Here is a 13,467-nt window from a genome sequence, read left to right on the forward strand (position 1 = left end):
CCGCCGCCGCAGCCAGTGGTGGCTTTGTGACACACAACACACCAACAACCCTCCACACACCCAGGAACTGAGGCAGCAGGTCTGTAGAAATTAATTTTATTCTTATTCAGACTATTTTCAAAAGAAGCAGTGGTGCGCTGTTTTTCTAAAAATATGCCTTTATAGATTTATATATGTGTATTATAAAATCCATACGTGTATTTACACAATTGCTACATACAAAATTACAGCACTGTGGTATGTACATATCTATAAGTACATTCTTTCTGCTCAGCCCTGCTGTGCTTTTCCCCGTGGAGGGCAGGAGGCCTCGTGAGTGGTAAGCAGCTGCAGGCTGGGCCCACAGAGCCTCGGAGCTGGGGCCTCAGCAGAGATCGGGACGGCTGCTGCGGAAGGAGCAGAAGCAGCAGGCTGCAGTGCAGGCCTTGTCCCCGGTAGGCCTGGTGGGCAGTATTGGGGGGCTCCCAGCAGCCTTACCCCATCCACCCTGTGGCACCCACGCTGCCTTCCGTGTGTGGGTGGTTAAACTAGTCCCCTTGGAGGCCATCCTGTGGCCTGAACTTGCTCGACTTGGCCAGGTTGTATTTGAGGTGGGAGGGAGCTGTGGAAGACAAGTGTTCTCCCAGCCCTACCCCACGAGGGGAAAAGTCTGGAAGGTTAAAGCCTCTAGAGGGCCAATGGGAACGCTGCCGGGCCCAGGCCTCACTAGGGGTAAGGACTGTCTGCCCTGGAGGAAGCTGAGTGGAGGCAGCCAGAAGACAGGACCTTCCCTGGGGTACAGAATGGCCTCGGTGGAGATAGGGTAACCCGGTTCTTAGGCCTACAGCCATAGGCTGTGGCTCCTGCCATACAGGGACTCCAGCAGAGGTGCATGCACATGGGTGAGGGGCTGTGCCTCCCCTACTCCAGGCAAGTGGCTGGGGCAGGAATGGAAGCTCAGGCCTCCTGAGGCATGCACAGGAGGCCTCAGTCTGTCCCCATGGTCAAAATCCACGGAGGCAGCAGAGCCTTCAGGGTGGGCTGTGATGAGCTGGGTCTGAGGGGCAGAGCCCATCAGTGGACTGCATGAGCAGTGGCTTGAGCCCTGCTCACTAACAGGATCCTGGGGGAGCCCAGGCTGAGGCTTGGCTTGGGCAGTGGGGACAGGATTCATTCCTGTCCCTTGGCAGGGAGCAGCCTTCAGAGGATAAGGCAGGCCCTACTTCTCGGTCTCCATCACACTAACAAGAGGCAATGGACCCACTGGAACCCACTGGCTCCAGCTGAAGCTGACGGGAGACCCTCTTCAACTGCCTCTAGTTCTCCATCCTCCACGGCCTGATTCCTCCCCTCTTAAATTTTCCTGAAGAAGGAGAAGAGCCGTTTGCCGTCCATGGTGCTGGGTTCCTGCCCCCGCCCTACGCCGTGGCCCCTAGAGAAGGCAGCAGCAGGCCGGCTCTGTTCCTTCAGGTGCGTGTCCATCAGCTGCCTGTCAATGACCCTGTGCATGTCATCCTGCAGAGAAGGAAAGGATGTGGATAAGCAGCTGCTCTTACCTGGCCCTCGGGTTGGACAGGGAGGTGACAGATGTCAGGGCAGGTGACGATGGGATGAGATGAGTAAGCACTGTAGTTGGGGCTGGGGGACCAAGAAAGCGGTGAATGCTGGTACCGTGCCAGGACAGTCTCAGCCAGCGTCATGAGGCCTAGATAATAGAACAGCCCCACGCTACACTAGCTCATGGGGCTGTCTGGATGCCCGTGGTCTGGCTTGCCACCTCACCCTCAGTCAGCCCAGAGTGACCTTAGCTTGTCAACGACCTCGTCCCAAGAGGCTACCTATGTCCGGATTTCCCCCTTCAGATCGCTTCCAGGCTGTTGCTAATGCCCACACACCAGCAATGGTGGCTATGTTTGGGACTGCCCCCCGCCAGGCTCTCACTGCTGTGGGCAGTGTCATCTTGAGACACTGTCTTGTTCCACCTCAGTCCGACTTCTGTTAGCTTCTTCATGGGGTAGGATCTCACCCCTCTGACTAGCTGGTTACTTAGAACCAGTAGCCCTGCCCTGTCTTACAGAAGAGCGGCGGTGAAGAGCTCACTTCTAGTCACCAGATTCTGACTCCTGTAGAAGGGGCCTACCTGACAATGGGCTCTGCTGCTAACAGTTTGTGGTCATCGCCAGACAGCAAACCACACCGCCACCTTCCTGCCTCCTTCAGCTTTTCACCCAGCTGTGAGCTCTGTGACGTCCTGACAAAAAGACCCTAAAACAAACCCATGGGGACTCAGTGGCTGGGATCCAAGCACATGGTGGGTGAGCTCCATGCAGCAGGGAAGGATGGGCTCTGGGGCTCTGGGCAGCCACTCATGAGGTGAGGGCACAGACCTGGAGAGCCTGGCCCCACTGCCCAGCAGCTTGTCTGTCCCTCTGTGTCAAGTTCTGATCTGTGGGTGTGACCCGAGTATCTTTTCAGGTTTCAGAATGAAGCCACAGGACCTTCCTGACCTATCGGTCACAGGCAGTGTGGTGAGGGACAGTGAGGGACAGACCTCACTGTCACCGGCCGACTGCCTGCACACCTCTCTCCTTCCATTCTCACCCTCCACCACATTCAGCTTCCTCCCTGCTCCTCGCCGGCTCCTCCTCATCCTCTCCCTGCCAGCCCGGTTTTCCATTTGCCTCTCAGATCAACCCTGTGTCATTTTTGCCAGCACTCAGCACACGGCTCCTCCTTCCGAAGCCTCGATGTGGAATCTTAGCGTAGTTCTCTACACTGAGGAAAAACTCAATGAAGTATGTTGTTCAGCACCAGAGAGAAAAGTCAAAGACCTTCAGAAAGAAGCCCTGTCAATGCTGCCGTGTTTTCCCTGGCACGGTCACTTCAAATTGCATTTTTATACTTTAAATAGCCAATTTCATCAAGCAAATTCCGGAACATATCTCCTTGGAACTTCACACGCATGCACGCACGTACGCGCTGGTCATGGTCCCACGCCTGTTGCTATTCCTGTGGTAAAAATCCATCTGTGGTAAGGTGGCATCAGCCTGCCAGAGCTACCAGCCTGCCGGCACTGATGGGGGAAAGAAGGCTGGGGCTCGATGGCACGTCACACTGCACAGAGATGGGAGGTTCCGGGACACAGAACACAGTGGTCCATGAGGAGGTGGCAGACGCAGGACAGCGATGGAGGAGGGGAAGAGACGAATGGATGCGAGGCTCAATCTCACCTCAAAGGCAGGAGGGGTGTACAACTAAAGCTGTTGGTACAGGAACTGAGAAAGGCCACTAGATCAGAAACCAAAGGAGCCAGATAGTAAAAAGCCCTGAGGAAGCAAACTGTAGTTGGGAGAGAAGAGAGAACAGCTGTGGTAAGCCAGGGTTCCGGCTAGCCGGCTGGTGTAGTCAGGACTGGCTGCCAGCCCCACAGAGCCAGTGTAATGGTTACTACTACCCTGCCTGCCATGGGGGCTCACCTCAGTCACAGGTGCCTTTCCATCTGAAGAGAGACCTTAACCACTGGACCCACATTCCGACATGGGCCTACCCCAACCTCATCCATGAGTCACAGCCCCGGGGCAGTAGGGTGTCAGCAGACCCTGACAGCAGTGGTCCTAGAGCTAGACACCCTGACTCACTTTCTCCAGGCCCTGTGCGAACAGTGTCCATGGAAAAAGGAAGCTGTAGACCGTTGAGAGGGAGGACAGCAATGGCCTGAGGACTGCTGAGCTGGACCCAGCTGTGAGTTTTCACTCAGTCACATGGGGCTTTCCGACCCAACCTTAGTTTAAACCAGAATGAGCAGCTGAGGAAGGCCCACTCCATGTCTGGTGGTAGGATGTCCCTAACAGGCTGTTTGGGCTTTCTGTCTGGAGGCCACGCTAAGGCATTCTTCCCCGGGGACTCCACAGGTGAGAACGGAAGCTTCTGGTCACCTGGGCTCATAGGCCCTTTTGCCAAAACTCCCATTACAGATGTTGGTTCAGAGATGCTTCATGGCACTTGCCCACCTAGGCCTCAGGCTGCTGTTTACCTGCCAAGCCTCAAGCTGCTGTGAGAGGTTCAGTTTCTGCTGAATGGCATCCAACAGCTGGCTGTTCAGAGACATCATGTCCATCTTGCACTTGGCAAGTTCCAGCTCTACAGCATTCTTCCTGCAACGAAATGAACCACAATGAGGATGGGCACCTTGTGCCAAAAGCACCTGGTTCTTCACTGGGAGACCTGGAGTCTTCAGGGTAAGGAAAGGGCTGACCCCACACCACAGGGTCACTGTAACTAAACTCTTTGAAGGACTGCAGCATGCTCCCTAACCAGGCTGTGGTAAGTGATGGTCTCTCATCTCTAAACGAGACACAGAGGGTGGTTAAAAGAGGACAGCATTTCTATGAGGACCAGAGGGGATCAAGGGCCTCTCACAAAGGAGCTGCTTGCTGACCCTTCCACAAGGTTCTGCACCTGAGGGTGGGAACCTTCTGCTGTGGGGAGGTACTCCTTTGGAGTAGCCACTCCCCCAAAGGAACTGCCCCTAAGATTAAGATGTTCAAAGGAAGCCACATAATGGTGACCACAGTTTAGCAATTCCAGTATCCAATAATTGAGGAACTGTTTATCATTTATTTATTTTAATTTTTAATTTTTTTTTTCCGAGACAGGGTTTCTCTGTATAGTTTTGGAGCCTGTCCTGGAACTCACTCTGTAGACCAGGCTGGCCTCGAACTCACAGAGATCTGCCGGCTCTGCCTCCCGAGTGCTGGGATTAAAGGAACTGTTTCAAAATAAAAAACAATATAACACGGGCCCCAGTAAAAACCCAGATATAGGGTATTTACTGACAGTTTACCATGACGGAGCAAGGAGAGGGCAAGTTCTGTGAAATAAAACTGCCAGTGTGTCAACACACAACACACACAGAAACACAGCGCAGTACGTCTGGGATGTCACTGGTGCTAACCTTGCTCACAGGCTTCAGTATTTTCAAATCTGCATGTTTTGAGTACTGTTTTGCTCACCTTCCCAACATTATTACGTTAGAGTTGCTCAGTGCAAAACAACAACAAGGCCAAAACCGGACCCGTTGGGGTGGGTCTGAGGGAGGGTGCCGTTAACCGTGCTGCCGCCTCTGCAAACGCAGCAGCAGCAGCACACGCTGCCTGAAAGCGGACTGTACAGACTGTGGGGAGCTGCAGGACTGCCCTGCAGAAGCCACCACTCTGGCCTCACAGTAACACTACCCAAGCAAAGCCGGAAGGAGTAGGTGAGTCTCCTTTGTAAAGAGCTCAGACCAGACTTCCTCCTGCCTTGCCCTCTACCCAGCAATTAGTCACTGCTCCACGCCCCACACACCCCACCCTGCCCCCGAGTGGTGCATCCACCAGCCGGGCCACTTTGCCCTATAGGCAGCTCCAGACAACTCGGGGCTCCTCCCGGCCCCGCCCACTGCGGCTGCAGGCAACAGGGATAGGACCAGGCCTGTCCAATGGGCAAAGGTTCAGACGCTGCAGGTTGCTTCCGTCATGCCCGCTGCCATTGGCTGTTAGAGAACAGCAGAAATCCTCATGGCAGCGGTTGCCATGGACGCGATTTGCCTGACAGTTCCCAGGCACCCCGCAGCGGCTCCGCTTCTTCAGAAGGTGCCAGCAGATGGCGCCGTGAGCAGCCCGGACCTAGGGGAATGTGCTGACTAATGCCAGGGCCAGGGGCCTGGCAGAGCTGCAGTGCTGCCGTGCCAGAGGGAAAGGGGGTCTTCAAAAGGAACCCCAGACCTGAGTCCTTTTCAATTGTGAGGTGATAAAATTGCCAGCAGCTTTCCTGGACCTCACCTACTGTGTGAGATAAGGAACCCCTTAAGGTTCCTCCAGCCCAGGTTAGTGAGGGGAGCCTCTCTCCCTTGAATACATATTAAACAACCAGGTAAAGAAGCAGCCCCACCCCAGCCATTCAGACTGAACGCTTTTGGGGAGGCCCCCCGCGTATTTATGTCCGGGCACTGAGAACCAGAGACGCACTGGGAATCCCACAGCACACACGGGCAGGTGTAAGAGCCTTACTGAGATATATCATACTCGATTCCCAAAAATGAACTAGACGTGATAGACAACCCAACGTAAGGTCTGATCAGAGAAGAAAACAGGCAGACAGGTAAAATGGGATGAAGACCGAAAGGCAGACGGTGAGAAGCTGACTCTTGTTTACAGACACACAGTATCACTCAGGCCGGCTCTCCAGCTTTCAGGACAAGCAGCAAGCAGAAAGGATGTCAGGTGCAGAGGATCAGCAGGCCTGAAGGCCATGCTAGTGAGCACAGTGGAAAACCTTACTTCCCTCCTGGCCTTTAATCTGGGGAGGCAGAGGCAGGCAGAGCTCTGAGTTCAAAGCCAGCCTGATACACAAACCTAGTTCTAGGACAGCCAGGGCTACACAAAGAAACCTTGACTCAGAAAACCCAAACCAAACAAAACCCCTTTACTTCCTCTGTAGACAGTGAGACAGGCATCTGAGAACAAACACATTTTTTTTTTTTAACTTTTATCTCCTCAGTAAAGGGAGCACATGACTGGGTATCGGCTGGGTGTCCTGGTGCATACTTACAATCCTGGTCCTTGAGGTTCAGACCAGGGAATGATTTCAAGTTAGAGGCTAGCCTGAGCTGCATGCATAACCAACCAACCAACCAACTTCTAGTAAAATGAGGACCATGTAAAAATAACCCTTTGCCTCTCCGTTTTTTCTGAATTGTTGAATGCAAAGAAATGCACTTATAAGCCGGGTGGTGGTGGTGCCTCCAGCACTGCTGGGGAGGCAGAGGCAGGTGGGTCTCTGTGAGTTCCAGACCAGCCTGGTCTGGTCTACAGAGTGAGATCCAGGACAGTCACGGGTGTTACATAGAGAAACCCTGTCTTGAAAAACAAAACAAAACAAAAAAGTGCTCATAATAAATTAAAAAAAAAACTAAAAATAATAAAAAGGTGGTAGCTGCACAGAAGGACACTGGAAAGCTAAGCTGTAAGTGGGAAATATACTAAGCCATGCATTGTAGCATCTGATGTTTAAAAAAGAAAAACAAAACCCCAACTAACTACACAACGGCTGTATTACAAATACACCATCACACCCATAGGAAAAGTGTCAAGTCACAGAAACAACCTTCACTAGCACTGTCTACCTGGGGAGCAAGTGATGTGGGTAGCAGCAGGGCCACCTACCCTATCCTAGTGCTCGTGTGTGTGTGTGTGTGTGTGTGTGTGTGTGTGTGTGTGTGTGTGTGAGAGAGAGAGAGAGAGAGAGAGAGAGAGAGAGAGAGAGAGAGAGAGAGAGAGAGAGAGAGAATGTCTTATTATGTAACCTAGGCTGGTCTCAAACTCGCGCTCTGTGGTGCAGGCTGGCTTATACTGGAGATCCTTCCGCTCATACTTCCTGAGTTCTGGAGTACAAATGTATGACACTATGGTGGGCGTATGACAGAACTCCCATTTATTATCTACTTATTATCTACACAGGGTTTCCTGTGTGACGGACAGCCCTGGCTGTCCTGAAACCACTCTGTAGACCTCCAACTCACAGAGATCCGCCTGCCTCTGCCTCCCAGATGCCTGTGGTCCCTCTGCCTGGCACCAGAATTTTTAACAAGCACATACTTGGATTTTAGGACAAAGCAATGGCAGCAGAGGCTGGAGACGGTTCAGAGGAGAGCGCCCGCTGCACAGGCATGAGGACACGGTCTGGACCCCAGCACTCCTGTAAACAGTGGGTGTGGCCTGTGTGCCCCATCTTCCATGCTGGAGGGTGACAACAGGGCTGCAGAGCTGTGCAGTCATCACACAACAAACCCACAAGTAAGTAAGAGTGAACAGCCCATCTCCACTCACTTAGCGATGGCCTCATCCCGGTCCCTGATGGCCTTCTGCAGCTGCTCCTTGGGCTCCTTGTCCTCAGATGTCACTCTGAGTCGGTCCCTCTCTTCCTTTAGCGCGGTCATCTCCACACTCAGCAGCGTCACCTAGCAACAGATGAGAGGAAAATGAAGGCTAACATGCTGCTGCATCCCAGGTGCTTCCTCCACGAGGGAAAGACACCCACCCAGAGGCCAGCAAGACGGCTCAGCGGGTAAAGGTGTTTTTGCTATGTAAGCCTGCCCACTTGAATTTGGGTCCGAGAACCCAAATAAAGATGGAAGGAGAAAACTGACTCCACAAAGTTGACCTCTGACCTCTACCACAATTTTGAGGGGATGGAGAAATGGCTCAGCATCTAAGAATGCTTGGTGCTCTTTCAGAAGACCTGTGTTTTGTTTTGTTTTTTTCCTAGTACCCTCAGTTCACAGGGGCTGTAACTCCATCTTGAAGGTTTCAGACATCCTCATATGATACACATATAGTTAAGAATAAAATAAATCTGGAAAATAATCTTTAAAACAAAGACATCCACAGGTCCCAGGGCATGTACGGGAGCAGGCTGGCAGTGTCCTGTTGGTGCTCGGCTCCAGTGCAGAGTCCTTCTCCCCCAAGCAAGGATGCTTTGTGCCTGGTTCCAGCTTAGTAGTTAGGATCTAGGGAGGAGGCTGAACCTGATATGCAGCCGTGGAGTCAGATTCCCTGTGTCCTCAGCACATCACACCACTGCTTTGACTGAGAGGTAGATAGTAAGAGAGATTACACATGCATCAGGGCTCTGGAACACATTTTGGAGGCAGGGTCTCAAATTCTGGCACAGCTTGATCTTCCCATTCAGCTCCATAGATCAAAGCCACATGGCATTTCCACAGCTATAATCTGTCACTTTGATCTTACTACCTCTTCTGTGGTCCATTCTGCACTGAATGGCACCTGCACAGTCCTCATGACCAACCTGGGAGTTACCATTTGGCAATGAAGGGTTCCTCTAGTGCTGTTTCAGCAACACATTCCATCCTATCCCCGTAGAGTGACCTCACTCAAATACACCATATCATTGGATGCATGTCCTATCCATCTGTACATCCCAGAGCTTGGCTGCAAATAGTACTTAATCCTAAAACACTTGTGCATTGAACAGCTGACATTTTGAGGTAGTCATCAATCCAAACCTTTACTATTTGGGGGACATTCCTGGTTATATGTCCTGCTGGGAGACCGAGATGACCTCCCACTAGGAAAGCCAGATGAGAAAGGCATCTATTTTCCTTTGCAGTCTGGACATGTGACCTAGAGTCGCCAGTTACCGCCCCCCCCTCACCCCCCACCCCCAAATCCTGCAGAACTGGGAGAAGTAAAGCAGAGCGCCCTGGCAGCAGACTGGTTTTGCTGTTGGCTTCCCAGGACTCCTCCTTCCTATTTGGAACCTGAGTTATCCAGTTGTTCTTGCTGTTGATCCTATAAGCTATCAGATTTAATTCCAAGGCATTCATTTTCTATTTCAGTTACACAGAGCAAATGTCTGTTGTGTGCAACCAGTCTGGTAGAGATTGCAATAAACGTGTTAAGCAATGAAGACTGATAGGATCAGACATGAATAGGGATGCCCAACCCCACTCTCTTGGTAAGTGTTTCACACCCACTGACATTTTTCCAAGGGAGGATCCATCCATACAGGTCTGATCCTTCCATTAAGGGACAGATGCCACCTTGACTCCAGGACTAGACTGAAGATCAAGATCCCAGACAGAGCCAAATGCACAAATGCAAAAGGCATCCAATGATGAGAAAACAGGAAAGTTGCTGCATTTTTTTTAAATAAGATTTTTGTGTGTGTGGTGTATGTGTTTTTGCCTGCTCATATGTCTGTGAGCCAGGCACATACCTGGTGCCCACAACAGAAGAGACTATTGGACCCCTAGAATGGAGTTACAGTTAGTTACAAGTTGCCATGTGGATGCTGGGAATCAAACCCTGGTCCCCTGGAAGAGCAGCCAGCATTCTTAACTGCTGAGCCATCTCTCCAGCCTCAAAATTTACATTCTTAAGAGTCTGATAAGGAATGTAAGGACCTGGGCCTCCCGCTCTACACTGACTGTACAAGCTACACCTTTCCTGGAGCTAACAGCTGGTACACAAGGATTCTAAGCCTTGGGAACGTGCAGTCTGGAACTTTTGCAAAGGCTCTGGTTTGCATATGCATCTCACTCCAGGTAGAGGTGACTGTGGAGAGGTTTAGCATTACTCTAGGTACCAGCAGGTCTGGCTGCCTGACTGCCTGACCCTGGACCTAGAAAGAATGTGCAAAGACAGATTTCTTCTGATCAAAGGAGTGTGGTGTGGCTTCAGGACAGCTGAATAAGGGGCAGAAAAGTAAAACCACATGCTGGGCACGATACCAGGCAGGACCAACCAACACCCAATATATGCCAAATAAAACTCCAGAAAAGCTTTCCACTGTGGTCTAGAAAACCCGAAGAAGCTAGAACCCAACAGCCAGCTTCTTAGGAAGGAATACAGAAATCAGAAAAACACAAACAACTCCCTGCCCACCCCAATGAGTTGAAGTGAGGCTCAAATGTCACACTGCAGGCTACGGATGTGGGCTCCACTCTTCCCATTCTTCACTAACGTTAGGTCTGATGGCTGTCAAGAAAGTGGATGTCAAGAAACTTGTCTCTACATGCACTTAGGCTACACCCCCCACCGTTCACCTTCTAATAAGACAGGGCCTCACAATTAAACAACATTAAAAAGCCTACCCTGAAGCCTTGAAACTTGATCTTTACAACACTCGTTTGAACTTAGTCTGGTGGCCTGTGCTAGGAACTCCAGGAGAAAAAAAGCTGAGTGGTAACTTGTACTGGTCATTATGGGGTCTGTGATCTGTTTTATTGGAAAACAAGATGAGAATGTAGTTATACAATAGGGTGGAGCCAGGGGGTCTTCCAGGAATATCTAGAGAGTTCCAAGGAGGAAGTGAAACTTGCTCAGCAACTGAGCAGGCAGGCGGGAGGGTCCTCCAGACAGCAGGGAAGTAGGAGAGGACATTGGGAGTGTGCACAGTTACTCTGTTGCTAGTATAGGGTGAGAAAGAGTTGAGATGAGGAAGGGGGCAGCGTGCAGACGCACATGGTGGCCAGGGACTTGATATGGAAGCTGCCTATGACGCACAGGAGGTACCTTGTTTTCAAGTCACACTGCAGGAAAACTGCCACCATGTGAAGGTGGCTGGGCTCAGGAGCGTGGACAAATGGGCAAGTGATACGCACAGCTAGCTGTGACAGGGCAGTGGCCAGGAGGAGGAAGACAGTGTACCACGTGGTGGACTGGTTAGTTTTGGTCAATTATCTGGGAAGAGGGAACCTCAACTGAGAAAATGCCTTCATCATGGCCTGTAGGCATGTCTGTGGGGCATTTTTCTTGATAACGACTATTAATCGAAGGCCCAGTCCACTGTGAATGGTACCACTTGTGCAAGTGGTCCTGGACTGTGTATGAAAGCAGGCTGAGCAAGCCATGGGGAGCAAATCAGTAAGCAGCACCTCCCCCCATGGCCTCTGCATCAGCTCCTGCCTTGGTTTCCCTCAATGACAGACTGTGACTGGATTGTAAGCCAGATGAGCATTCTATTGCAACAACAGAAAGCCAACTAGAACCCCAAGGATTCCGAGAAGCCCTGAGCACTTGCCTTGAATATCTTGCAAAAAAGACAGACAGGAAAGGCTGTCTGGTTGCTCCTAAGGCCTAGGCTACCAAGGGAACAGGGGCAGGGGGCCTCATGGATAGCTGTTTTTCTTTACATTTTTTTTTTTTTTTAGATTGATGTAGTTTCTGTGAATGAGTGTTTTGCCTGCATGTATGTATGTATACCATGTGTGGGCCAGGTGCCTATGTAGATCAGGACAGAGTGCTGGATCCCCAGAACTGGAGTGACAGGTGACTGTGAACCACCATGTAGGCTGGAAACTGAACCAGAGTCCTCTGCAAAAGCAACAAGTGCTCTTAACTGCTGAGCCCTCTCTTGAGCTCCTGGGTGCTTGTCTTTTATGTTCTACAATTAGTCCTGAAGACCCACTCCATCTGCTGGTGGCTGCTCTGCACTCATCAATGTCAAGGAGGATGCTGGGGACAGAGGAGAGAGGTGGTGCATCTTCATGCTGGCTATGGAGTTTGCCTCCAACTGATAATTAGCAGTTATTACAGTCTTTTACTTAAAAGTCTGGTTAGTTTCTGAGGTGGTAGCATGAAGCACACTCACCCTGACTTCTTCCCAGTTTCCAGGTGAGTAAAGAACATTCTCGAGAGAAAGCAATGGGATTTGAGAGTGGATCATTGATTGGATGAGGCTTAACTTTTGGTCTGGCTGTTCCTGGAATCTCAGTCCTGGCTAACCTTGTCTGCACCCTACCACCAAAGAGCAGAGATCGTTCCAACTGCCGTCCCCACACTGTTTGAGAGACTCGAGAATGCAGGCGTTGCACACAGCTGTCACATGTGCTGATGGTCTAGCCTCAGCGCCAGGCATAGAGTGGTCAGATGGCAGATGGTGAACCAACTCTGCAAGAGGAAGATCAACCCCCAGTGTTGGCTGCTATTTTTAGGACTAAGTCTGAACTCTAAACCCCTACCTTGGGTGTTAGTGTGACTCCCATGGGTGACACATTAGTGGGTGCAGGTGTAGCTAAGGGGTTTCTTCTTTTGAGTATTCTGGAAGAGAAGTTCACTTCTACAGTCCACATGGGGCATGGGTAGAGTCCAGGGAACTCTCGGAAAGGGAGCTCACAGGAACTGGCCTAAACCAGTTACCAACTGAACTTTTTCTTTTGTTTTTCAAGACATGGTTTCTCTGTGTGACAACTCTGGTTGTCCTGGAATTCACTCTGTAGACCAGGCTTGCCTGCCTCTGCATCCCGAGTGCTGATTAAAGGCGTACACCACCACACCTGACTTCAACTGAACTCCTAAGGAAACAGTACACATGGCCTCCTAAAGCTACAAACTAAACTCTAGGCAACCTATATGTAAGCTGTATTTCTGGATGACATACTATCCTCCAGGAAATTTTTAGTTTTTAACTCTGATAAGAAAAAAAAAAGTATCGAACTCTAATAAGCAAGCACTTATTTAAAATCAGTGAGTCAGGAGCACTGACATATACCTGGAAGGCTGAGGCAAGAGGAGCTGTTGAGCCCAAGAGTTCAATACTAGCAAATGCAGCACAGCGAGACGCCACCTCCAAACCAACCAACCAACACAACGTGAACCCTCTCGGTTTATTTGAGACAGTGTCAAAGCTGGACACGAACTCACCATTGGGCTGAGGACGGCCTTGAATTCCCACCGCCTGCTGTTACTTCCAAAGCACTGTGACTACATGCATGTGCCACCACACTGTGCGCCACCAACTCCAAAGAACTTCTAAACAACCTTTTTGTTTTCCTTTTGGGAGGGCTGGAGACCAAACCTAAGGTCTTTGCTCTTGCTAGTCAAGCACTCCGTCACTGAACTACACACCCCTTCAGGGAGCTTCTGGATTCAGCTCGCTCTGGTGTTTTATTCATTTAGTTTAGAAGATCTGTCCTAAGTCTGAATC

The 13,467-nt window shown here is 50.8% G+C and overlaps 1 protein-coding gene and 1 long non-coding RNA gene across 3 annotated transcripts in view; one reads left to right on the plus strand and one right to left on the minus strand.

The window, feature by feature from the left end:
* Positions 1 to 105: 105 nt before the first annotated feature.
* Bicdl1 (BICD family like cargo adaptor 1) overlaps positions 106 to 13,467 on the minus strand; it is a 98,247-nt gene continuing 84,885 nt past the window's right edge. For both annotated transcript variants that reach the window (XM_059249036.1, XM_059249035.1), the window contains 3 exons: positions 7,848 to 7,978; positions 4,013 to 4,133; positions 106 to 1,494 (listed from right to left, as the gene is read on the minus strand). In XM_059249036.1, the coding sequence (XP_059105019.1) occupies positions 1,333 to 1,494; positions 4,013 to 4,133; positions 7,848 to 7,978 (414 nt within the window). In that variant the 3' untranslated portion in view covers positions 106 to 1,332. The remainder of the gene's footprint in view (positions 1,495 to 4,012; positions 4,134 to 7,847; positions 7,979 to 13,467) is intronic.
* LOC131898001 (uncharacterized) lies at positions 8,060 to 13,301 on the plus strand. Its single transcript, XR_009375834.1, has 3 exons — positions 8,060 to 8,085; positions 9,377 to 9,495; positions 12,710 to 13,301. It is a non-coding gene; the product is annotated as an uncharacterized LOC131898001 (long non-coding RNA).

This window comes from Peromyscus eremicus, chromosome 23, assembly GCF_949786415.1.
Source record: "Peromyscus eremicus chromosome 23, PerEre_H2_v1, whole genome shotgun sequence".
Lineage (NCBI taxonomy): Eukaryota > Metazoa > Chordata > Mammalia > Rodentia > Cricetidae > Peromyscus > Peromyscus eremicus.